At 37.6% G+C, this 27,859-nt stretch overlaps 1 protein-coding gene across 2 annotated transcripts; it reads left to right on the forward strand.

Annotated features, from left to right (window-relative positions):
* The first annotated feature begins 84 nt into the window (after window positions 1-84).
* Window positions 85-27,346, forward strand: ZMAT3 (zinc finger matrin-type 3). Of its 2 annotated transcripts, none has more exons than XM_026007194.2 (6): window positions 85-222; window positions 3,641-3,967; window positions 17,779-17,898; window positions 20,259-20,425; window positions 20,547-20,650; window positions 24,061-27,346. In XM_026007194.2, the coding sequence occupies exons 2-6, from the start codon at window positions 3,698-3,700 to the stop codon at window positions 24,270-24,272; spliced, it is 873 nt and encodes a 290-aa protein (XP_025862979.1). In that variant the 5' UTR covers window positions 85-222; window positions 3,641-3,697; the 3' UTR covers window positions 24,273-27,346. The 2 variants fall into 2 exon arrangements, with proteins under 2 accessions (XP_025862979.1, XP_025862980.1); XM_026007195.2 differs by having other exon boundaries at window positions 24,064-27,346.
* The last annotated feature ends 513 nt before the right edge of the window (window positions 27,347-27,859 follow it).

Below are 27,859 nucleotides of genomic sequence, written 5' to 3' on the forward strand. Positions count from 1 at the left end.
GTCTCCTCCTCCGCCGCCTCCCGGTTCCGCAGTCACTTCCTGCAGCTGTTTCCCTGTGGGTCCGGCTGGACTGACTTTTGACAGTCAGCCTTCAGCTGCGGCGGGGGCCTGGCGGGGGCAGCCGGCAAAGTTGCGCCGGGGAAGGCGGCGTGGAGGCGGGCCGAGCCGGGCGCCGCGGGCGGAGCGCGGCGAGCAGGCTCCCGGCGCGTCCCGAGGGTTCCGGTGAGTGCGGGCGATCGCGAGCCGCGGGCATTCAGGACGCGCCCGGGAGCGCCGGCGCCGAGCGGCTCCCTGCTGCGGGCTTCCCACCTGCCCTCCACGTGACAGCCGAGCGCCGCTTTTATTTATCTGTTTGGTGCTGAGCTGCTCACGTGCACCGCTCGCCGCGCCGGGCGTGCAGCCGCGGGGGCCGCGGGGGCCGCGGGGGCCCCGTCTTCCGTGATGGCATCCCGACGGGGCAGGGGTGCGCGGGTGCGCAGGCACCGCTAGGACCGCGGGCCCTCCGCGGGCGACGCCGAAGTCGCCGCAGCTCACGTGCAAGTGTGCAGACGATTCCCTAGGATCAGGACTGGAAAACGTTCGCAGATTCACCAAGGCCTCCCCCCCCGCCCAGATCCCTGCGTTCTTTGGGGTCTTCCTTATATGATTTACCTCGCTCAGCTGGTTATTTTTCTATTTTCCTCTCTCTCCTTCCTCCCCACTGCGTTCCGATGACCTCTGAATAATGCTCCCGATTCCCCCTCATTTCCAGGATTCCCGGTTACTGCACAGACCTCCTTAGTTCGCTGAGGTGCCAATTACCTGCTCCTTTACACCGTTCTCTTTCCTCTGTAGGTTTCTCCAAATGAGAAAGTGATTGTCTTTCATACAGTCTGTGAAGAGTAGGCCCCAGTCCAATCATGAAAACTATGTGATGACCATCCGTTTTCTTTAAACAAGGGTATATATACCACGAAGCTGTGACTTTACTGTCTCCGCAAACCTCCCTTCCGAACCAGGACATTAACCACCACAAATCCTTATGTCACTCCAAGCATCAAATGACATGCAATGGTTTTTAAGATCTGAGGAATATATTATTTACATCAGCTGCCGAGTTAGTTTCTTTTAATCTCATGCAGTAGCTGAACAGATCCGAGTGGCATATGCTTTGGGTCTCTCTGTATTCCACCATTCATGCTTTCACTAAAGGTTCGGTTTTATTTCTTTTAGATTTGTGCTAGTTTTTGTTTGCCAGCATGGTAATCCTTGATGTAGTCGTTATGCACAGAGCCTCTTTGGGAGTTATGTTATCGTTTCGATTGTTAAATATTACAAGAAATAACCTTGAAATACCTAGCTATTCTTTAAAAATTTTGAAGATAAAATGTGATAATGGGTATGTCTGTACTTGGCAAGAATTTTTTCTGTAACACAGGGGATTTTATCACTTCCAAAAAGGGGTCTCTTGGACCTCTGTGCTTGGAGACTGGCCTTTATTTTGATGGAAACCTGTAGGCAACATTGGGGGAGATGCGGGCTGGAATTTCCTCAAGTGGGAGTGAGCTTTCATAAAACAAGTCCAGACATGTCTAGGCGATCAGTAGTATTTGATTTTGTTTATATTGTTGATTTCCTTTATCTAGATGTTTCAATACCCTCCTCCATTTTCTCTTCTGAACTGGCAGCTTGTTTGTGGCAGTTGGGTATGTCTCTGTACAGGTGGTATGTGTAGTCTTTTAATATTATGAATTATTATGAATAATTAGGTAGTTAACTTGTTGAATGAGTGATTTTTGTCTCCTTAGTTTTCCTTTTTAAAATGTCCATGCCTGTCTGCTTGATTTAATTGAGAGGAATAATATGATTACCGAGAATCTGACTTTTTAAAGCTTCTAAATTTGTATTGCTTTTCTTTATCTTCCCAGAGCATATGGACAGCATACTTATGCTTAAGTATAAAAAAATATAGTCTTCTTTTAAATATGATGCGTGAGAAGTATTGTTGAATAATATGACTAATTTTTGTACTTTGCCCTTAACTACATTATTTCCCCATTGCACTGATGATATCTTCTGCTGCCCCAGACCCTGAATTTAATATAAAAGTTGTTACTTGACTGCAGTGTCCATGTGTATACTTATTAGATTTGGTAAAAGAGACTTAACTTTTTAAAATTTTGGTTAATTTTAGTAAATGCATTATCATCTGAAAATATACACATTTCTCTTGCAGATGGAAAATTTCAACAGTTTAAAATAGCCATAGTTTATTGACCAAAGAAAGAGGTTTTAATAGTATTGAGAGAGTGGAAGGAATTGTGTATTTTGGAATAAGGATTTTAATTTGGGTTAATTAGAATCATGGGAACTCATAACGTGTACTGTGGTTCATTTTGAGATACTCGGGGTTAGAAAGCACCATCTGGGTGGAAGGCAGGAGAAATCATGTATAAAATCGAAGAGCTATTAGAACATATTGGATGTTTTCTGAGTGAAACAGAAAAATCAGTTATGTAATAAAAAGAGGAAAGGAGATTGCTCTAAGACTGAGGAACTAGAATTAAATGGGGGCTTATGACAATGTGATCCATTACCTCATAGGACATTTGCTTATTGCACTGTTATGCAGGTAATTTATGACTAGAAGGAGAGAAAATATTCTGATTTTATAGGGGACTCATGAAGGCTGTATGAGGTGGGGTCCTAAGCTCAAGGGCCTACGGGGAGCAGGTAAGTAACAGAAATACAGACAGCAGGCTAAGCGGGAAGGAAGTGGCCTGGAGAAGGCAGACCTGGCTACTGGGGACAGTGCCTTTCAGCACTAACTAGATAATTGTCCATGTAGGGCCATGTGCCCAATGTTGCCAGATCATCCTTTTATCAGGAGAAACCATGAATCTTGATTTTAAAATGTTGATGACTAACTCAATTTAAAAAGTGAAAGCAAAACAAAACACTGTATATTCAAAACAGACACATCTGAGGCTGCATGTGGCCTACACACTGTCTGCAGCCTCTGCTGTGAGGAATCATTGGCTTACCTATTTAAATATTATTGGTTGATGGGAAGGAACTCTTTTATTTATTTTTGTTACACAGTAACTGAGTTATTCCTAGACTTCCTTGATATTTTAGCTAGCGCTAGAAGTGTTTTAAGGGTTCTGAGACATGAAAGTCTATATTTCGCTCTTTTTGATTCATCTGGTTGGAAAGACTAGTTTGGATGGAAAGGAGACATTTGCTAAGCCAGTGGTGTTTTTGTCTATGCATAATTATCATCGAGAGTATTTAAGTGTAAGTGTGCCTGAGGGAAGGGGTCCGGACTAGGTGACCTTTGATGTCCATTTCATCCATGTGACTTTTAGATTTAATTAGCCAGGATGCAATGCTATTAATGTTCATAGGCCAGAGGGACCGCAGTTGGAGCTGTGCCAAGCAAAATAAAGTGAAATCTATAAAGCTGTTCTCAGTGGAAGAGCATGGTGTCAGTGTGGATTAACAGATAGGGGACGTCTGCTAGATGAGGCAAAAAGAAATCCCAAAGGTGGTATGGAGAAGTAGAGGAAGGGGTCAGATGGTATGTCATTTACATGTTTGCTGAGGTCACATTTTTAACTGAGGTTTTTTTTTTTTTTTTTTTTTTTTCCTGTTGATTCAGGTTTGAAGATCTGACTTCTCATCACCTATTGGATTATGCCCAAGGCTTTCCTACCCAATGATCCTCTTGCAACACGCCGGGCTTCCTCTGCCTAAGCGGCCCTCATCCTCTCCTCCTATGTCAGTGGCCGCCAGGTCTACAGGAACCTTGCAACTTCCTCCACAGAAGCCTTTTGGGCAGGAGGCTTCCTTGCCTCTGGCAGGGGAAGAAGAGTTACCTAAGGGAGGGGAGCAAGACTCTGCCCTGGAGGAGCTATGTAAGCCCCTGTACTGCAAACTCTGCAATGTTACCTTGAACTCAGCGCAGCAAGCCCAAGCTCATTATCAGGTAAGGGGAGAAAAGAAAGTCCGGCCTTTAGTGAGAGAACCTTTTAGGGCTTTGCCCATTTCAGAGTCTTCTCTCCAGATATGACCAGTTGTGCCTGTAATAATCAAAATGGCTTAGTGAACGAACAACTACATTTTAGTTTGTTTGATTAAAAGCATAATAATGTTCCTACATTAAAAGAAAGCATCACTTTTCTGAGAATGGGATCTCAACCTAATTGTGTGGCTTTTGATAGTTTCCTAGTCATTGTAGGCTAGTGTACATCATCTATGCTTGTGTACAAACCTGTGATTCTAAAGTGAATAGGTATTTGAAACATGATGTACCAAACTCAGTTCAGTGTCAAACTGTTTAGGAGACTTAGCCTTTTAAATAGTCTCCTCCAGCTAATACAGTTTGCATCAATTCAAGGTAATCTGTCTATGAATGTTATGCTTTTTCTTTTTCTTTTTTTTAAAGATTTTATTTATTCATGAGAGGCAAAGAAAGAGAGGCAGAGACATAGAGGGAAAAGCAGGCTCCATGCAGGGAGCCCAGTGAGGGACTCGAACCCACAGCCCTGGGATCACGATCTTAGCCAAAGGCAGATGTCTGCTCAACCACTGAGCCACTCGGGTGTCCCTGTTATGCTTTTTATATTTGGCCTCTGACTCTTCTTATGTAACCTATCACTGCTAAGGAAAACACAGGTATTTTTCTGTGGTTGGAATAAAATGACATTGGAATATTGAACCTTACCTCATAAGGAAGCATACTCTGAACTGATCATCATTTCTAAGACTTAAAGCTTTCACCTCCATGTAGAATGTCTAGTGGGAAGGACAGTTTTACAGGGTGTAATTACCTAAGAACAAATAGAAAGCTAACCTTTGGCTAGAGAGAGTACAGTATTTCTTTTTATTTTAGATTGTTATCCATATGCAATTATGTAATTTCCTTTTTTAGAGAAAGGAGACCTGAGAAGCAATTGAGGTCAAATGCGAATGAAAGGATGTCTTCTGGGTCAGCCTTGTTTTGACTATTTATTTTCTGCACAAGTAGCTGCAATAATAAGACATGGTAGAAAGAAGACTTACACAGCTATTTCTTCTATCGTGCCATTCTGTCTCTAACTTAAAGTTTTTATTGACTCTAGGTGTAAATCTTTTTGTTTTGTTTTGATCCTAAAGACTGATGATTGTGTCACTTTGTGATTGTACCTCAGAAATATTTTGACGGTGTATTGTTTTCCCTGGGATTTAGGGGAAGATATAATATGTTGCTTCCCTGGAGTTCTCTTTGTTTGGGTTTGTTTTGCCCTCAGGTGTAGGGAGTTGAGTTAATTATATCTCCGATCTTGGCACGTGTCCTCAGCAGTGCATAAAGGCATCTTCTGGTTTTATTTTTACGCACCCCCCCCCCTTCTTCAATCCTACTCTTGTTCCCTCTGTGTACCATTCTCCAAACCACAGTGGTTGGATACAGGGTCTTCCTTTGCCTATCTTACTGTTTGAGGGGTGTTGTTAGGATAGTGCTTCTCAAACCCAAGACACAGTGCTAGCTTTCCTCTTGATCTATTCCTGTGGATATTCAGTTTTATAGCCTAAAACTCACTTTGAAAAATCATGCTTGAGTTCTAAAGTTTTGATTTTTAGGTATGTAAAGCCCCTGGTAAGTCATTAACTTGAGAAAACCCACCTGTGTGCCCTCTAAAGAAGAATGGTTTACTTTTATGAGGTAAACCTCTTGGGAAATGTGTAATTTTAATATGTGTGTATGGATTATACCTGTATTTCCTGCCTGTTTGTTTCTCCTAATATCACTTTGTGTCTCTATAAAAGGCAGTGATGGCTGCTTTTGGTTATGCATAGAGAGGATTCAGTTTGAGCAGGCTCATTGGATTATAAGGTTTAAATTAGATAAGAAACAGAATCTGCATTTATATGGATTTTTTCTTTGATTCTACATTTGTGTGTGCGCGCTCTGAACTTTTTAGTTAATAGGGTTAGTAATTATACTTAATTCCAGCTCTGTCCATAATGTGGTAAATATATCAACTAGAAAATATGGGAATAGGGAAGTGAAATTTGGGTAAGTGTCTCAATAATTAAGAATTTTTAAGTGGAAGAGTTGGAGAAGGAGGACAGTCTGTTGTAGTGGATAATTTAAGCAGCCTAGAACTAGGGTAAAGATGAAGAAGCTAGTGGGTATTAAGAAAGTAGAACCTAATGGAAAATTAAAAGTTTGGGTTTTTCTAAGAGTTTATTTTTAAGAGCTTAGGAGCAAAGATTTGAATGAAGAAGGTTTGGGGATTTTTTTGTTTTTGTTTTTCTTTACAGAGAAACAAGTCAAAGCAGTTAGTGTATGAAAGTGTGGAGCAATTTCATTAGGATAGTACAGGAGAAAGTTAACTTTAGAAGTGAAATCTGGATTTCAACAAGAAAGATATGGTCAAGATGAGGGAGTGTGGATCAAAGAGTAGATCAGAATAATAAACAATCAGAGCATGAACATAACTTAGAGGTGACTGAAACCACCATAGAAGGGAAACATAAAAATGTCAGCCTGAAAGTTGCATCAAACACCATATACATGGTACATAAGTAGGCAGTGATTTAAAAAGGCTATTGAGGACAAGGGTAGGACCATCGGGTAAGGCTTACCAAGGCCCAGGAATAGGCAGATTGGCAGTGATTGTAAGTAGACTACTACAACAAAGGGTAGATGAGATGATGGAAAGTTTTATTTCTGAAAACCTGCTTTATAATTTTTAATACAGAGTGGTACCAAGACTGCAAATTCACTATTTCAGTTATGTGTGGGATAAAAGGGGTCAGTGGTAGCCTGTTTGTAAGCTAGAAACACATTTGTGTGAAGTGATAAATCACTGTGATTACATTACTCCAAATGGTTGAGTCAGTTGATGCCATTGTTGAAATTGCAAAGTTTCAGATTGCCCAGGGTATTGTAAACAATCTTCAGTCTGGTGTGAACAGTGTTATATTAGAGTCTAAATGTATCATATTCCAGAAATCCAGGACACATAATGGGAGCTGCTCAATCAATACTTCCCTTTAAACTCACTACTTCTTTCCCTGACATACCGCTAACATTCCTAAATTGGGGCTGCTGTAGCAATGATCCTTGTGTATCTGTGGTTGCCACAGATTTACTTTTATTCCCAGGACTTTTTAACCTAGTCATTCTTCATTCTGCTTCAAAATACCCTGAATTGTTGTTTTATTTTTAGTAAGATTACCTATTTTTACAGTCTCAGAATTATGGCTTTAGTTATATATTAATTTAAAATAAAATCTTTGGAAGAAAAAACATATCTTCATTTTATTAAAATCTATCTGCTGCCTGCAGGTTACGTAGGGCAAGCCTGGCATGGAGTAACACAACACTGTCTTAGCAGCAAACATGCCCAGAGGAAGAACTACTTCAGATGGAAGGTCATTAACCCAAATAAAACAAGCAAAAAAACAAAACTGGATGAATTTTACATGTCCATTTAAAAAATGGTCTGAATTCATCATGCAGAGAATGCAATTGATATTATCCCAAAATTTAGAATACTGATTTTGGCACTCATACTTTAACAGGGGTCACTCAGGTTTGGATGACATCATCACCAACTCTAATCTCAGCTAATTTTTATGTTTTCAGAGTTCTCCCACCTGGTTGTTTTCCAAATGAACTTGCACTGGACTGAGAATAGTCCAAATGCACTTCACAGGGGGACAGAAGTTCTCTATGATGCTGCTGGTAGCTGCACCTTGCCAGCTCTCTCCCTCAATCCCTGTGCCCCCTACCTCGTTTCTTCTTACTTCCCAAGAGTACATATCCCTTCTTCTGACAGGCTGATTCCTCACCCTAACTCTGGATTTCATCACCTGTCATCACTTCTTTACCTCGATCAAATTAAAAAGCTGCTCAGGTTTTTCTATGTAAATAAAAATAGTAACAGCAGCCTTCCCTTTGTTTTAATCCCTCTCATTGGCAGCTTTTCTCCTCTCCTTAGGGTTCTGACAAGTATAATTGTCTTCTCCTGATCTCTATTTCCCATTTATTTCCCTGCCCACCACTGCATTCTGGTTTTATTCCAATATTCTACTAAAAAGGCCCTCTCCATGGTCACCTGTGACCTTACAGGCCAAATCTAGCTCTCACTTGACCTTTTGTAGCATTTGCCACAGGTAGCCAGCTTCTTCAACGCATCGAAAGGAATTGTAGCTCAAAACAATACCTGTAGAACAAAAGGTGTATAATGAAAAGCAGTAATCACCTGTGCTCCCTTCCTCTTCCATCACCATTTCTTCTCCATTCTCCTTTCTACCTCTCGTCTTGTGTTGGCTCTAGTTTTACTTTGACACCGTTGAGGTTGATCACATTTCTGTTTATTCCGTAATCAGGTTAAGTTTACCATGCTCTATTTGTAGGTTGATTCCAGTTGTTGAAAACCAATACGCAGCTTTTGCCTTACTAGAAGTAGGAGTATATTGTTCACCACAGAGTTGTCTTCTTCTCTGTTTCCAATGTCACAATCCCATGCTGCTCAAGAGGGATGGATGGATGGCCCTTTCTTGAATGCCACCAACTGCTCAAAATCATCCCCTTTTCAGTTTGTTTCCTATGTATTGTAACTTAGAAATCACCTTTTGTATTTCCTTGAGTTTCTGACACTTTAAAAAATAGGGAGAAGAATCTTATGCATTTATAAGAAAACAGCCATCAGCTTCTTAATCTTTCTTTTTATTGCTTACGATCCACTGCATACATCTTCATTAAACCCACTGATGTCCTCTTTTAATTTGAACTAGTTGTTTTATTACTGGATCATGACTTCATGTGTAGCTTATTGTATATCCTAGGTTTAATTGCTTTTCTTCTTTTCCCTCCTTTTTCTTACATAATGTATATTTATTATCCCTATTTCCCTCTCCAGACTCTCAGTCACACTTGCTGTTGTGTGGAATCCCTCCACCTTCCTGTTTCATTTGCAACTGGTTGCCCTCTAGGTTTGCTGCACAGCTGTCGAATTTGGATTTCTCTTTATTGCTCTCTGGCTTGGGCTACATGGTTTTCTAAACATGCATGCTTGCTTTCTCTTTTTCATTTTATTTTAAGAGAGAGATGTGTTGTAACATACATTTACATTTATTCTTTCTTCAAGTAATGTGTGTGCATGTGTGTGTGTTTTGTGTGTGTTTTTTTTTTTTTTTTGTAATCTGTATTGCTGATGAGAAATCTTACCCTGATTCTTATTCTTTTGTGGGTGACTTACTTTAATTTGGAGCATTGTTTTTCCTTCTGGAAGCTCTTAGGCTCTCCTTTGGATCCTTGATACCTGAAATTTTACAGTGATGGATGTGTTTAGTTGTGCATCTTTTTTCATTTCTTGGTCAGCACTAGTAGTTTCTTCAGTTTGCATATTCCTGTTTCTCTTGAGCTCTGGGAAATTTCTTTGATACTGTTTCCTTGATGATATTCTTCTCTGTTTTTTTTTTTTTTGTTTCAGTCTCTTTTCCTGGTAATTCTATTAGTGCTAGCCTGGACTAGCTGGATTGATTCTTTATATTGCTTCTCTCTTCTCTCTTTTATCATTTCCGTATTTCTGTGAGGTATTCTTGAATTCTAACCCTCTATTGAATTGTTTTCATTTTGGCAAGTATGTCCTTAATTTTAAGAGTTTTTCAATTTTTTATCATTCCCTTTGCTAGCATCTGTTTTATAGGCTATTAATTAAGAACATGAAATCATAGACTTTGAGGTCAGTAGCCTTCAAATTGTAGTCTTACTACCTACTAGATGTGTGACATTGGAAGAATTATTTCCTAACTTCTCTGTGTCTCATGAAGAAGATGATGATGATACTAATGATACCTGCATATTAGTATATATGACATTTAGAACAGTTCCTGGTACCTGAGATGTCCTTAATACTGTTGGGTTTTCCTAGGGTGCAGTGGAGCATGGTGGCATGGTTTCTGGAATGAGAATAGCCCTGGCTCTGCTATTTACTTGTAGGTTTGGGCAAGTTTATTTTATTTTATTAACTTTTAAGTGATTAACATTTAACTTACAAACCAATTCCAAAAGCAGTACAAAGAATTCCTGCATGTACCTCATCCAGATTCCCCAAATCTTGATATTTACATAACTGTCTTATGATTATCAAAATCAGGAAATTAACCCTGATATCAATAAAATTATCTAATCTACAGACTACATTTCACCAATTATCTAATTTCTGGTTCCAGAATCCAATCCAGGATGAAATTTTGCATGTGGTTGGTTGTTTTGCCTCCTTTAATCTGGACAGGTTTTATTTTTCTTTGCTTTTTACAATCTTGTGATTTTTGAAGAATTGTTTTGTAGAATATCCCAATTTGGTTTTGATTGATGTTTTCTCATGATTGAATTCAGGTTATGTTTTGTTGTTGTTTTGTTTTGTTTGTTTGTTTGTTTTGGCAAGAATACCACAGAAGTGATGTATTGTCTTTCCTAGTGCATCATATTAGGAGGGTTGTGAGTATTTTGTATCACTGATACTATTAACTTTGATCACTGGTTAAGATGGTGTCTGCTAGGGTTCTTCTTTATAAAGTTACTGTTTTTCTTCTTGTGTTTAATAAGTTTTATGTGGGGAGATACTTTGAGACTATGTGAATTTTTTTTTTTTTTACTATGTGAATATTTTATTTCTCATGGTATTTTCACTCAGTAATTTTGGCATCCAATGATGATTCTTCCCTACAGTGATTATTACTGTGGTGTTTGCCAAATGGTGATTTTTCTGTTTTGATTATTCTTTCTACATTTATTGATTGGAATTCTACTTTAAGGAAGAACTTTCTGTTTTCATTCATTCATTCATCCAGTCACCATAGATTATGGTTTCTTACTTTATTCTGGTATATAATCTATTAGAATCATTATTTATTCTGATGTTTATTTTGTTACAGATTTGAACAGTGTGAGCCCCTTCAAATTGGTGCTTGTGTCCTTTTAACATATCCCTGTAATTTTTGTTATATTTCCTTAATTGTTAAAAACAAAAGATTCAAGGATTTTCTTTTATTTTCCCCATGCTAGCCATTTCTTCAAGGAGCCAGGTTTCTTTTATTGGAAAATGGTATTTAGAGACTAAAATCTGAGTGCAGGGCATGCTTTTCACTACTGGGATGTTACTGTTTTTAGATCCTCTCAGTGACAGAACTAATATTTATCATGTATATACACATTTATATTTATGTGAACATATGTTGAAAGCTGAGTTCTGACTGATACTTCCAATTTCAATAAAACATGACAATGTTCATTCTAACCTTCTATCTTTTATTCATGTTTCACTCCTTTCTTTGATAGTGAAAGATATAGGCTTTTATTAACCACATTAACCACAGAACACACACACACACACACACACACACACACACACACACACACTCTTTCTTTCTCAGTATATATAGTTTGGGGATTGGTAAGCTATATACCTATGAAAAACAAACCTACTAAGCAGGGGATAACATTTGTGTATTGTTCTTTTTGTCTTTAGCATGATATATAGTCAAGTACTATTTTATAGTTATTTATGTTACAAAGATGCTGCCTGCTAAGGTTCTTATTTTGTAAAGTTACTATTTTTCTTTTTGTGTTTAATAAGTATCATGGAGGAGATACTTTAAGACCAAGTGAATAGTTTTTTTTCCTCCCCTCTCCATTTAGTATGGTTTTGTGATTAAATTTTTTATATAGTTATTTGTTTGTTTATATTTATATTTCATTTTGGGTCCTTCCCAATCCTTGCAGACTTTGATTCTTTTTCTAAGTTTGTGAAGTGCTAATATAGTTCTAAAAGAACAATACAAAAATGTATACATAGAAAAGTGTCACACCCTGCAATCCCTTGTAGTTCATTCCCTTTCCTCTATTTATACATTTTTATTTTATTTTTATTTTCTGAGAGCAAGAGAGCAAGTGTGTGAGTGGGGCAGGGAGGAGCATAGGGGAAGGGAGTGAGAGAATCTTAAGGATGCTCCATGCTCAGCACAGAGCCCGATGCTAGGATCAATCTCATGACCTGAGCTGAAATCAGGTGTCAAACACTTAACTGACTGAGCCACCCAGGTGCCCTTTTATACATTTTTAAATGATTTTCCTACCCTGTTCAGTTATTTAATGTGTTGCTATCTGGGTTTGACAGTTTTTAATGTATCTCAGCTAAATTGCCTATTGCAGAATCAATGAACTTATTATATCTTCTTCCTTTTTCTATTTTTTGCTGCATTATTTCTGTTTTGTCATAATGTGTAATATTTGAACATTAATCTTTCACCCTCGTTTCCACCATTAATTTAGTCTTTGATTTACAGTTATATCTATGAAAATACTCACCATTAGCCCTTTTGCAGAAGTTTTCCCAATCATTTCTTGGTTGAATGAAGCTCCAAAAGATTCCTTAAGTGGAACTTACCAAGTATTGAATTCCTAGGGTTGTGTATATTAAAATGCTTTTCTACAGTCTTGACCCTGGATATAGGGATGGTTGGCTATACATAAAATCCTTAGTTCACACTTTCATTAAGTTAAAAAAAATGATTCTCAACTACTGCTTTGTTTTACATATTATGGAGGCCATTCTAATTCTTATGCATTTGTAAGTTATTTGATCTTTTTGCCCTAGAGAGCCTATAGTCTCATACCTTTTTAAAGATATACTTCAGATCTGATTGTTCTAATTTTCCTGGATACCTGGTATGCCTTTTCAATATGTAGATTCAGGTCTTCACTCACTTTTGGACATTTTTCTTGGGTTATAGTTCCAAATATTAGTTCTATTTGAACTAATTTGTTTTGTTTTTTGTCTTCAGGGACTCCAATTTTATATAAGGTATTCCTTCTTTACCTGTCTTCCATTTCCATTGCTTCCTCTTTAGCCCTTTAAAATTTTTCTTTATATTGTCTTCTTTTCTTTTTTTTTTAAATAAATTTATTTTTTATTGGTGTTCAACTTTCCAACATATAGAATAACACCCAGTGCTCATCCTATCAAGTGCCCCCCTCAGTGCCCATCACCCAGTCACCCACTACCCCCACCCACCTCCCCTTCCACCACCCCTAGTTCGTTTCCCAGAGTTAGGAGTCTCTCATGTTCTGTCTCCCTTTCTGATATTTCCCACTCATTTTTTCTCCTTTCCCCTTTATTCCCTGTCACTATTTTTTATATTCCCCAAATGAATGAGACCATATAATGTTTGTCCTCTGATTGACTTATTTCACTCAGCATAATACCCTCCAGTTCCATCCACGTTGAAGCGAATGGTGGATATTTGTCGTTTCTAATGGCTGAGTAATATTCCATTGTATACATAGACCACATCTTCTTTATCCATTCATCTTTCAATGGACACAGAGGCTCTTCCACAGTTTGGCTATTGTGGACATTGCTGCTATAAATATTGGGGTGCAGGTGTCCCGGCATTTCACTGCATCTGTATCTTTGGGGTAAATCCCCAGCAGTGCAATTGCTGGGTTGTAGGGCAGGTCTATTTTTAACTCTTTGAGGAACCTCCACACAGTTTTCCAGAGTGGCTGCACCAGTTCACATTCCCGCCAACAGTGCAGGAGGGTTCCCCTTTCTCCACATCCTCTCCAACATTTGTGGTTTCCTGCCTTGTTAATTTTCCCCATTCTCACTGGTGTGAGGTGGTATCTCATTGTGGTTTTGATTTGTATTTCCCTGATGGCCAGTGATGTGAAACATTTTCTCATGTGCTTGTTGGCCAGGTCTGTGTCTTCCTTATATTGTCTTATTTTCTTGATTGCCTTTCTGTCTTTCTTCAGTGCCTCTTACTACATTTTTATTTGTGTGTACTCTCCTTTGGCATATATTTACTTCTCATTTTTGATACAATTCTTTTTTTCTTTCCTGAGTTTAATTACCCTACTTTAAATTTCTTATTATTTTGGCTATTTTTCTTTTTAATCTTGGATTCCTGGTTGAAGGTGATTTTTCATATTTCCAAATTCTTGTTTGAATATATTTAATTCAATTTGGAGTTTGTATTAATGGTTTTCTTCAATTTCATGTGTTTTTGGGGGGGGATGGTGTTCACTTGCTGAGATGTGTTGATTTTTTGGTAATAACTTTCTATAGAATTGATTTGTTTTCGTCTTTCCATTATGTGGATTTTTGGGTGGTTAATCAATAGCAATCTCTTTTATAACTGTAGCAAAGTTCACTTCTTCATTTTTTTTTTTGGTGGTTTGTATGCCCTCCAATTTTTTTCTCTTTTTTGTCTTATAGGATATTAGTTTTGTTTTTTGACCCCCTCACCTCTCAGTTGCCAAAAGGTGCCAGATCTCTCTTCCTTTTTGTCTCTTTCTCTTCCAGAAGCCACTTTTACATTTGTGATCAATTGTACATTTAAGCCCCTGTGCAGCAGTCAGTGCTCTGTTCCACCAGATCATGTTTTAGGATTCACAAACTTAGGGTGGGTTTATTTTTCCTGGTTGTGGCTTCAAAGCATTTTTAGGCCTGCTGTTAGCTCCCTCTTCTCTTTCCTGCAGTTTTTGTCAGACTGCTCTTGCTTCCTGTGAATGCTTGTGGTAGGAGCATGAGCCATGGCTTATTGGGATTTGGTGTTTTTCCCTTTTTTTAACTTTTAGTTATTTTGAAGTCTGGGCATTCTATAACTCTACTTATGTGGAGGGCATGGCTTCTGTGCATTTTATTCCATTACTTCTTTTGCACTTTTGCTACATACATGTTTTCTTATTTAATATATAGTGGTTTTCATGTTTTTAACTCCCATATTAAAAATTATTCTTATATAACTTATTTTGCAACTTGTTCTTTTCATTTAGCATTTTGTTACAAGAATCATTCATGGTGCCATGCATGGTCCTAGAATGTTTATTTTTTACCACTGCATAGTGCTCCATTGTATGAATAGGCTATACTTTATGCATTATCCTATACATGGACACTTAAATTATTTTTTAAAAAGATTTATTTATTTTAGAGAGAGAGAGTGTGCGAGCAGGGGAAGGGGCAAAGGGAAACAGTGAGTGAGAGAGAAGCACTCCCCACTGAGCATGGAGCCTGATGAGGGGCCTGATCCCTTGAACCTGAGATCATGACCTGAGCTAACATCAAGAGTCAGATGCTTAACCAACTGAGTCACTCAGGTACCCTGACACTTCAATTATTTTTACTTTTCAGTGTGTCTCTCCTGGGAACATTCTTATAGATATCTCCTTAAATGTGTGTTTCTGTTTGGTGATACCTAGAAGTATAGTTCCTAGGTCATAATGTATCTAGCTAGACTCTTCTTTTGAACTCCTTATTCTAGGCTTCCGTAATGCCCCACTTGTCTGTTTTGTTTTTTTGTTTTTTTTTGTTTTTTTTTTTTTTGATAGGCCATTCTCATTTTTCTGGATCCTCATTTTCTGTATTATATTGTCCTAGGGCTGTGTCCTTGGCTGTCTTCTATCTACCCAGCTCTAGCTTTGATCTACTCTAATTTATCCCCCCATGCTAATCTCCAGTTGATCTTTATCAAACCCAATCCAGTCATGTAACTACTTTGCTTAAAGTCCTCCAGAGGCTCCTTTCTGCCTCTAAAGTCCAAGATCTGTTTCATCATCAAGCTTCCTATGTATCTCAACTCCTACTCTTCCCCAAAGGATCCAGAAAACTATCCCTCCTTGTGGCTCCTCAACACAGTTTGCTGGGCTTTTGATTATAGTATTTTTCTCTGTTCACAATTTTCTTTCCCTTTGCTCTTTACCTGCCTGGTAAACTTTTGCTCATTTTAAAATATGACTTGATTTTCCCCTTTTCAGGGAAGCTTTTTCTGATACATTTAGACAGAAGTATGAAATTCCTTCTTTCTGTTCTCCTGGAAGTTTATTCATTATCCCCATTATAGTACTTGGTTCATTTACCCAACAAATCTGATTGCCCATGCTATGCTAGTAAGTGTTCTAGACATTGAGGATAGAAGAGTAAACAAGACAGATCCTTATTTTAAAGAAGTTTACATTCCAGAGACTGTAAGAGAAAAAAAAAAAACAAGTAAACAATATCATGTTAGATCGTTCTAAGTGGCACTAAGATAAACTAGACTTACAGTGTGATGGAGAATGTGTTGTGCAGAATAGGGGAGAATGGCAAGACACTTCAGATTCAGTAAGATGCCATTTGAGTTAAGAACTGAAAGGTAAGAAGGAGCCAGCCATGCAGAGATCTGAGAGAAGAACAGTCTAGGCAAAAAGGAAGACCTGGAGCTAGAATGAGTTTTCTCATAGTTCTAGAGGCCTAAAGTCTAAGATCAGAGTAATAGCATGACGGGTTCTGGTGAGGTCCTCTTACATGTTATAGATAGCCAACTTCTCCTTGGATCCTCACATGGCAGAATGAGGGAGAGGAGCTCTTGGGCTTCTTTTTATAAGGGCACTGGTTACACACATGACCTAATCACCTCCCAGAGGCCCTGCCTCCCGATACCATCACATTGGGATTAGATGTCCACACATGAATTTTGGTGGGACACAATGATTCATTCTATAACAGAGATAGATAATTTGGGAGCTACTAACTTTCAAATATATTTTAAATTATATTTTACCAGACATGGTAAAATAACATAGACGGAGAGGAGGGCCAAGGGTGGAGTTTTGGATGTTGCAGTGTTTAGAGAATGAGAATTGGGGGAACAAGAAGGCATCCTTGGAGACAACAGAAGGGAGTATCAATGGTGTCATGCCTACAGTTAGAATATAGTGAAGCCACAGATGTGAGGCTGGAGGTCAGCAGGACCATGGCAAGAGCACCTTTAGGGCATTCCAGTGGTCAGAAGGTAGAACTACTCCCCTTATTCTAATTAACAGCTTACATATCTTTTTTCTCTTCTTGGCATGTGCTAGTCCTTTTTATTTCTGGGGTTTAGCATATCATAGATGGTACTGAATGTTTGCCTATAGGTTTAAAGTTTACAGTGCAGTCTGAAGAATGACATAATTGTTTCACCCTCATTTAGAATGCTTTCAGACCACTCACCCTTCCCACAAGTTTGTCATTTCAACGAGTATAATCATGTGAATAACTGCTTAAACGAAACATACTGAGAAAGGCAAATGCATTTTAATAGAGGTTCACAGTGCCTCCTGAGGCCATCCTGAAGTAGTCAAAGGGTCTTGCTTTGGTGTTCAGGGGGCCTGCATCAAACTCTGGCTCCGCTACTTAGCCCAGTTAAAGGAACGTGCCAGAGCAAGTCCTCCACAGTTTCTGGATTGCAGTTCCTCAGCTGTCATATGTGGATAATATTAACAAATTCCTCTTACAGAAATTTTTGTGAGCAGCAAATGAGCTAATGCACATGAGAGTCCTTTGCAAGTAAAAAGATACTCTGTAAGTGCTATTTTTGTAAAAATAATTGGATTATCCATTTCATTACTGACTTATAAAATAGATTAGATCACAGTGTAATAAGATTCGTATTTAGGCAGTAGCATATGAATGGCAACAAGTTGGGGGAGGAAATAGGTCACTGGAAAGTGCGATACTTTTCTAGAAATATATAAGAAATTAATTTCTTTTGGCTTTGTTCCCTTGTCTTTCCCACATAAATCATTCTGTTAGAACCAAGGAGTAGACTCTTACCTTAAGATCTAGTGGGCTGTTTGCCCCAGTGTTGCATATATCTGAAAGAACAAAATGCTTGGGGTTTCCTCCCCCCCTTTTTTTCTTTTTTTAGTGAATACATTAACTTGAGTTGACAGATTTTTTTTCATGGTGATTAGTCATTTTATTTTACTTCTAGGGTAAAAATCATGGTAAGAAACTCCGAAATTACTATGCAGCCAACAGTTGTCCTCCTCCTGCCAGAATGAGCAATGTGGTAGAACCTGTGGCTCCTCCAGCTGTTCCTGTTGCTCCGCAGGTGAGGCACATGTGTCGGGGTGGGAGGTGTCCTCTGCACACAGGGTCACAGGTGAAATTTGTCATCCATGAGCCTGTCAAGATGCAGTTGGGCAAATACTCCTGAAAGGTTCTTCTTGGTACTTCTAATGCCTCGAACTGTGGTGCTGGATGTAAAGCATGCCGACATCCATGACCTTGAGATTTCTCATTGGCTTTGGTTGTGATGCATGAAATAAAGAAAGAAAAATTGTCACTTGTACCTTTCTCTATGCATTTCTCAGAATTCTGGGTCAAAGGACCCTCAATGTCTAGTCTGTGCCCTGAATGACAAGAGAGATTTTTCAGTATTTATTATCTTTATAGTAGTTAATCCCATTTACTTTATATTTTGCCTTCCAGCAAGGTCAGTTTTTTGAGATTGCCCCTTTCTTACCTCTGTGGAGATTGCCTGTGTAAACTTTTCCTGAACTTTAGTATACTGACACATACTTGAGATCCAAGTTCCTTTCACTGTTTGGTAGATAAAGCAGGTGTTTTAGGCAAGATAGTGCTGTACTTTAATAGCCTCTGAAATATGGATTGCATTCCTTAATCTGTCTTTGTCCATAGAACAATACGTGGTCATAAATAATAATAACTCTAATTGAGTACTTACTATGCCAGACACTCTAAGCACTTTTCATGCATTACATCATTCAGGGCTGGGACTAAGGTGAGGTGAGGATGCACTTGACTGAGGCACAAAATTTAAGAGGGAGCCAAAACACTGAGTAATAAAGATAAATATTTTAATGTAATATTTTAAAAATCCAAATTAATGTGAAAAAAATCAGTGGTAAGCAAAGTGTCAAAAACTTAAAGACAGGTAAGTATTATTGATTTGTCTCAGGCTGCAGTATAGCTTGTCATGGCACTGTTACTGATCCTGTCTTTATTTAACATTTTGCTATTTTGTTTACAGTGATTTTTTATATTCGGTTTGATTTGTATAAATGTTCCATTAAAATATTATTTATCTTGATTGCTGAATTTTTTGACCCACCTTTAAATTTCTTGCCCTTGGCAAGTGTTTGCCTTGCCTCATTCTAGTCCTGGGTCCTGAACTTCATTTAATGTTTCCAATAAATTAGAGGTATTGACCTTCTTACTGGGAGTGTAATTCATGGGCCGGCAGCGTTTGTCTCACTTGGAAGTTTATTAGAAGCTCAGATAAACTAAGTAACTTGTTCATGGTGTTATGCATCTTGTGAAGTGGTGGAACAAGAATTTCTTTCAACCTTGGACCTCTACTCCTAGCTGCCATGGTATAATTTTACTTTTCCGAATGTCAGTTTTCCAGTATTTAAAACGTGAATGGCAATGCCATCTGTTCCTCCAACCTCATGAATTTGTGGGGTAAATGAGAAAGGATAAAAACAGAATCAGAGAATAGGAAAATACCTACACAGATTTTCAGGCTGAGCAGTTTTCAGGGCCCTGATTCCTGAAGGCTGCTCTGGACAGGACAGCCACTCCCCACTTGGGATTGTTTTCAGCTGGCTTCCCCTCCCTGAGCAAACAGCCATAACCTTCTTTCATAGCACAGCCCTTTGTGATTTTTGGATACTGCTTTTCTGTCCCCCTAGAAAAATCTGCCTATCCAGGTGAAAACAGTGCTGTTTCTTCAACTGGCCCTGATAGGATATGCTTCCAGACTCTTTATTATGTATTTTATTCTCCTCTAGCTAAAATCTAGTATGTCTATTTTTGTTAACCCAACAGTATTTATTGAGTATATACTCTCTTCCAGGCACTGTGGTAGGTTTCTCTGAACTTGTTTCTCAGCCTGAATACAGTTGCCTGAATCTGCTAGTTATTTTTCTAGATATATTATATCTGTAGCTAATTTGTAGACTTTTTGGGGAACAGAGGCTCATTTGTAAATATATGTCTGCATATCTTTTCTGCATTTTGTAGCAAGCCCTATAAACAGTAAATATTTACTGATGGATTCTGGAAGGACTTTACCTTTCTGGTCATGTGATTTTCGGCTTTCCCTTTACCTCCCTGTATCTTCTATGCATTTTTTAAAAAAATGTCTCCATGGAGATAGAAACAAGCCAAACAAGCCACTGGAGATACTAAATAACCGGTTTGGTACATAGGTGATCGTAATACAAAACTGCGATGGGGGCTCCTAGCCTTTTTTCCTTTTTCTCTTTGTTGTTGTTTTTCTGGAATGAAGTACATCCTTTCCGTATAAAGTTGAGTGCTTGCGGTCTTATCATAACTTTTGCTTATTTTTCAACTCTTAGAAGAAACTTTGAAGGGGAAGAGGGAATAAGCTCCACCTTTTTTTTTTTTTTTTTTTAACTTTGTCTCTTGTGTCTTTGATGTCAGATGGGTTCCTTTAAGCCAGGAGGCAGAGTGATCCTGGCCACAGAGAATGATTACTGTAAGCTCTGTGACGCCTCCTTTAGTTCTCCGGCTGTGGCTCAGGCTCACTATCAAGGGAAGAATCATGCCAAGAGGCTGCGGCTGGCGGAAGCTCAGAGTAACTCATTCTCGTAGGTATTGCCATTTTCTCTCAGGCCAAAGTGTTGTGTAAGACTGACTATCTTTAGAGAAAAAGAGTTGAAAGAAATCCTTGTTTAGAAGTCTCACGCTTTTAAAATTTCTTTTCTCCAGGGAAGCCTCAGAGGCTGGTCAGCGGCGGACCCGGAAAGAAGGGAATGAGTATAAGATGATGCCTAATAGGAGGAATAATATGTATACAGTACAGAATAATTCAGGTATCTTGTGCATTTTCCATGTACCTTGGCTACATTCTGCGAATGGTCTTCTTTATTTTTATTTCCTTTAATGGTAACAGCCCTGAGAATTTGAGGTTAGTTCATCAGTCTGATCAATTTGTCTAGTGGCTTTTCAAGCTGGTGTTTATTTCAGGTCTTATTTATTTATTTATTTTTGGTTTAGTATATTGTTTATTTTGATTTTAAATTAGAGTTTATGTTTTAAGGTCTCTGCTCATGGTCCCTTTATACAGTTTCTGGTGTTTCCCAGCCGAGAAATGTAAAATGCATTATAAAAATGGGTTATTTGGTTTAAAGTTGTACCATGTTAAATCTTCAATTGTTGGGGAAAATAAAAAAGATTAAGCAGTAGCTTTTAACTGGGGTAGTGAATCAGAATCACTGGGGGAGTTTTTATAAAATACACATGCCTGACCTGTGGCTTAAAGGTTTTCAGTCAGTAAATTTGGAGTGGGACCCAGACATACATGTTTTGAAAATGCTTCCTCAGTGATTCTGATATACACCTTTAGTTGAGAAGTGCTGCTTTAGAGGAGTGTTTTCTGTATTTTCTGACTCTCTGAATAGTCCTTCATCTCCCCCTATCACAGCCTCCAATGCACACATATACCAGCAGAGGTAATTCATGTGAATTGTAAGTCAAATGAAAAACAGAAAAAGTTGGGACACCCGGGTGGCTCAGTGGTTGAGCATCTGCCTTTGGCTCACAGCTTGATCCTGGAGTCCTGAGATTGAGTTCCACTTTGAGCTCCCTGAGAGGGGCCTGCTTCTCCCTCTGCCTGTGTCTCTGCCTCTCTCTCTGTGTCTCATGAATAAATAAAAAACAAAACAAAACAAAACCCAAAATAAAACCAAAAAAAGTTAATTGGACAGGCAAGAGAAACATAGAAAAAAGGGACATATATAGAAAACATAATGTGATATGATTAATAAAAGTTGGACAATAGGGATGCCTGGGTGGCTCAGTGGTTGAGTGTCTGTCTTTGACTCAGGTTATGATCCTGGGGTGCTGGGATCGAGTCCCTATTATTAGGCTCCCTGCAGGGAGCCTCCTTCTCTGTCTGCCTATATCTCTGCCTTTCTGTGTCTCTCAAGAATAAATAAATAAAATCTTAAAAAAAAGAGTTGAAACATGTATCAGTGATATAGTAAGCGTGAATTTACTGAAGTCCCAGATAAGACAAAGATTATAAGATTTGATTAAAAAATTCAGCTGAGATGTATTGAGCACTGGGTGTTACAGATATCTGATGAATCACTGAACTCTATCTCTGAAACTAATAATGCTCCATATGTTAATTAATTGAATTTAAATTTAAAAAATGAAAAAAAAATTCAGCTGAAATGAAGGAAGCTGGGATAGCCGTATTTTTTTTTTTTCTCTTTAAATTTTTTATTTATTTATGATAGTCACAGAGAGAGAGAGAGAGAGAGGCAGAGACACAGGCAGAGGGAGAAGCAGGCTCCTTGCACTGGGAGCCTGACGTGGGATTCGATCCCGGGTCTCCAGGATCGCGCCCTGGGCCAAAGGCAGGCGCCAAACCGCTGAAAAACCGTTTCCCAAACCGGGAAACCCAGGGTTTCCCGGGATAGCCGTATTAATATTAGATAAAATAAACTTTAGGACAGAGGGCAATTTAGACTACGTTTTCTAGCCAGAATACAATTAAATGAGAGGTCAATAACAAAAAAGATATTTTTTAAAAACCCTACAAAATTTCCATTTGTTTGGAAATTTTAAAACACTTGTAAGTAACTCCTGGATCAAAGAAGAAATCATGCTGAAAATTAAAAATTCCTAAAATCAAGCAGTAATAAGAATATATTAAACTTTGTAGGATACAGTGAAAATAATATTTTGAGAAAAGTCTTATTTAGTATAATAGAAAAACAGAAAATTAATAAGCAATGGTCCAACTTAAGAATTCTATTATATAACTGCATATTTACCCAAAGAAAACAAAAATGCTGTTTTGAAAAGATACATGCAGTCCTGTGTTTATTGCAGTGTTATTTACAATAGCCAAGATATGGAAGCACCCAAGTATCCATTGATAAATGAATGGATAAAGGTGTGGTGCGTGCGTGCGTGCGCACACACACGCACACACACACGCACGCATGCACACTACGAAATATTACTCCAGTCATGAAAATGAATGAGATCTTCCTATTTGCAACAACATGGATAGACCTAGAGGGTATTATGCTAAGTAAATACAGAAAACAAGTGGTTGTTAGGGAAGAGGGGGTGGGTTGGGGAAAGTGGTCAAGGCGAGTGGGAGATACAGGCTTCTAGTTATGGAGCAAAGAAATCAGGGTATAAAAGATAGAGCATAGTGAATATAGTCAGTGGTATTGTAAGTGTTGTTTGTTGACAGATGGGCTACATTTGTGATGAGCACAGCATAATGTATAGAGTTGTGCGGTCACTGTTGTACACCTGAAACTAATGGAACATTGTGTGTCAGCTATACTTCAATAGAAACAAACAAAACTCCTTAAACCTAAAAACCTAATTTGGTTTACCTATAAAAATGCCACAATGAGTATTTTGAAGGCTTAAGGAGAATTTATTCAAGTAATTATAGATTAGCTTTTTATTTTAATTCACCAGTCCAGTAAATTCAATTTAACATAGTTAAAAAAAGAAGTCAGTTATGTAAAAAAAAAAATGCTAATTCTACCAACATTTTTGTATATGTCATTCTCATCTCTCTGTATATTAGAATATAGAAATAGATTCTAATATAGAAACATAGACAATAGAAATATTATATTTTGTGATATTCTTATTTTACTTAATAGCATATTATAACCACATTTTCATGTAATCCAAGAAAATCAGAGTTTTCATTACTTATAGTGACTGCATGGTTTTCCATTCCATTCATTACCATAATTTTTCAAATCATGTATTTGATCTCTCCTTTTCTCACATCCTCTCATAAAAACTTGTATGCACACTGATGAAATAATATCCTTGTTGATAAGTCTCCATGGAAGAATTCTGTTTTCTTAGGATAATTCTTAGAAGTAGAATTTTTGGGTTAAAGAGTTAGCATAATTATAAAACGTTTCATATAATGTCTGGAAGTTAAACAATTAAAATTTTTTTATTTACTCTTAAGAGACACTGTCATTTAGAGCTTGGGTTTTGCTCTACAGTAACCTTTCTGACAGTAGTTGGAGTAATCATTTTAGCTTTTTAGATTGAACCTGTATAAAATTGTAGTTTAAAAATATTAATTTTGCTTTCATTTAAAGCTGAGAATCAATGATTTCTATAATTTGATGTTAGCATGACAAATCACAGTGATAATCAGACTATTGTCATTTATTTAGTGAATATTTTGAAGGGAATACGTTATTTTTATCTCTTGCTCTAGCAGGTCCTTACTTCAATCCCCGCTCTCGGCAGAGAATTCCACGAGATCTGGCCATGTGTGTTACTCCAAGTGGCCAGTTTTACTGCTCCATGTGTAATGTTGGGGCCGGTGAAGAGATGGAGTTCCGACAGCATTTAGAGAGCAAGCAACATAAAAGCAAGGTGTCTGAACAGCGGTACAGAAATGAGATGGAGAATCTGGGATATGTATAGTGGTATTTGTATTCAGATAGAGCAGCTTTTCCTGCCTGTTGTTTGCCTTCTGTCAACAAGCCCTGCTTTTGTGGTCCTTTTGATATGAGTACATTCCTCTGCTTAATGTCAATACTTGTAACCTGCAGTGGTACCATGAGATGTCAAAACTGGGGAAGGAAAAGAATGTGCTTCTTAGGTCATGATGCGTTTTCAGGTCAGTTGTATTGAGCTACTTAGAGTATGTGACCTACCTACCCCATGAGAAATAACTTTGTATCTTGACCAAGATCTGGTCAACTAGTAGCTTGATACTTAGAGCTTTAACTATTTAAAAAATTTCACCTTCTTTTGCAATTTTAATTTTATGTACTGTTAAGAATTTTATTGAGTTCTTACTTCAGATAACGGTAAAAACAGGTAAGCAGAGATTTTGGTTTCCCAAGGTTTGGCTTCCCAAGAAACCACCTCAACGCAATGCCTTGCCAGTAGGATATACTATTATAAAACTATTCGGGTCTTTCCCAGGACATGTTTTCCCCTTGTCTTCCCATTACTGATTGAAATGCAGATTTTCTTGGATTCATACACTTCCAGTGTGCTTATAGACTTCCAAACAGTGAAATTTCATTTCCAGTTGTGGATTTTACATGTTTCAATGCCACCTTCTTCCTTCCTACCCTTACCCCCACCCTGCCCCAGTTGAATTAGCTTGTTTAATAAGCTCATTTTCATGTCCCAACTATGTTATGGGCTTTTCAAGCCCCCCTTTCCAATATCCAATGAGTTTAAAATAGATATGCTATTTTTTTACAATCTATTTTTCAGATGGCTTTGGGAAATGTAAAGATGTATTTGATTTTTCAGTTTAGAGTTATTCATTGATAATAACATACTTGTATGATGGTCTTGATCACAAGTTTAGATCTCTTGATATTCGTTTTGGCAGACTTTTTCGATAAACTGATCCTTAGGTTTTACTTATATTCTTTCCTGTCTTGCCAGTTTGTTGTCTGTCCTGAAAAATACTATTACTACCTTACTGTTTCATAGATAGAGAGGAGTTAGAAAAAAAGTTGATCAAATTTTAGTATCATCATTTTCAGTAGTAAAATACATGAACTTTGGTTTCCTTCTTTATAATGCAGCTTCCTTAAAGGTCATAGAAATACATTATGGATTACTTCAGTATCTGATAATTTTAACAGTATTATTATTATTATTATTATTTTGTTTTTAAAATAAGAAGCTCTAGTGTATGGCTAGGTAAACTAGTGGAGTACCCTATAAACTTTCATTAGTTGTATTTTATCTACTTACTATATTTACATGGATAAGACTGGTGCTCATCCATACTTTCTTTGAAAGGCCACCTTCACCAGGATGTTTATTATGAGCAGTATCTTTGCACTATAGTCAATTCACATTTGATTGCTTATATTACTAATTAAAAATAAAACTCCTATTTTTCCTTTGAGAATTCTATAGGCAACGAGATAAGAAGGAAATTATAATCATCATTCCTTTCCTTTAATACTTCTGAACAATTTTTTAGCAATCTAGACCCATATTTAAAATTCAGTTTTGGGATTAACTTCTGCTAAAATATCAAGTTGCTCTTCTGTTGAAGTGATTTTTGAAAAATAGAATTGTTCAGTCAATTTTTTTTCCTCTTGGAAACTGGAGAATGAAATAACATTATTGAGATTCTATCTAGACCTGTGACTCTAAATATAATAATCCTTTTATACAACTGATTAGGGCAATTTAGAGCTTATTTTATTGGTCAGTAGGTTACTCATTTTGCTGCTACGTATAATTTTTGGTAGATTTTAATATTACAGTGCTGGCCACTTGGTTCTATAATTATTTAAAAATCTTATTTTTCCCCCTTTCTCTGTATGTCTGTGTGTGTGTGTGTGTGTGTGTGTGTATACTATACACACACACACATGGGTATTTGTGTATGTATGTACTTATATACATATATGCACTCACACATATATATATATATATATATTCATGTGATACCATAGAGAAGATTTCATTGGATCCTTATTTCAGGTAATAGTAAAAGGTTATGGATAAGAATTTACAGTTTGTAAAAGTGGCATTTATCCACCCACTTTCAGTTTTTCCTTGGCATATAAAATTAAAGGAAGGATTTCCCCCACTCTCCCCACTTAACAATTTCATTACCTATATATAAAAAGCAGTGGACTTAAAGGCCTTGGTGTTTTTCTTGGCCTTGCATATTCAGGTTTCCAGTCTCCCAGTGCCCTTAAAGGATGTTATGAATGCATAAATGCATTTTCTTTAAAGAAAAAAAGTTAGATTTATAGTGTTATTTCTTACTTGTATTTCTTTGCACTAAAAAAGAGCTATGTGTTTGTTTTATATGACACTTTAGATACCATATTGCCTACAATAACTCGGTTTGCTCCTTAATTTCCAAACTGTAGGAAGTTGATAACATCCATGATCATTTATGGAGGTTACATACACACCTCCCTTCCCGTCCCCCCATCACCAATCTCTATGACAGTTCTTTTGAGCTTGTTACCTTGCAATATTCTCTTGTGTTCCATAGGTAAATCAAAGGGTGACAGAGGTTGTCAGAAAGGAAATACCTAAATAAATACATCTCTGCATGGTACAATTTCTCATGTTCATGCATTCCTTATAGACAGTATTTTTTTTTTTTATCCCTGTCAAAGAAGGCCATGGTTGCTACCATAGTCAGTGATACATGATCTCTGTTGGTTTCCTTTTGTGAAGTCCAGTCTTGCTTTGTAATGTGCTCTAGAATCTGCACCCTGTGCTGCCCAGGAGTCACGTTAGTATCTTTTTATATGCTGTATACAAGGACCCACAGAGACCTAAACAATGGAAGACCTTTAGTCAAGCCAGTAGATTTCAGTAATCGTCTGTGAGAACTCACAGCATCAAAGTCTCTTTTCTCTGTGAATATCTTTGTGTAACTAGTCATTCGAAGTCAATGTTAGAAGGTAACAATTAGAAACTCTTCTTAAGATATTGAGGGCAAGAAGTTGTAAAGGAAAAATTTTGTGTTCCAATTAAAAGATGGGATTGCATATGCCTTTGAAGTGTTTTTTTCAAAAAGTTAAGCTACAAACCTGAGTGCGCTGTGTTAATCCCCTTGACTCCACACTGAACAGAAGACACTTTGTTGGTCTTGTCTTTGTATATCATGTACTGCAACTTGTAAATATGTGCATGTTTTTATTACATGTGTATGCCTGTCTCTTATTGCACTGAATTCTGCAAGATGAATAATATTTTATATCATTATATCATTCATTTAGAAAAAGTTCCTTCTCCAACTCTTCCTCATTATTTTCCCTTCTAATTAGTCATTAAACTTAGAAAACCATTTAGAGTTTTTTGAAACTCTGAGATTGAATGAAGAATCATGGCTGTCTGAGATCATTCTTACATTCCTCTGACTTACACAGCTGAAGGGAAGCATTAGATCTTCCTTCCACCTTATTTTACAGAACTGAGATGCTTGTTTATAGCTACCTATCTACATTTTCAATGAGGGTAATAGGAGAAATATATATTTCATGTTTATATATAAACATATA

Source organism: Vulpes vulpes, chromosome 3 (assembly GCF_048418805.1).
Source record: "Vulpes vulpes isolate BD-2025 chromosome 3, VulVul3, whole genome shotgun sequence".
Classification (NCBI taxonomy): domain Eukaryota; kingdom Metazoa; phylum Chordata; class Mammalia; order Carnivora; family Canidae; genus Vulpes; species Vulpes vulpes.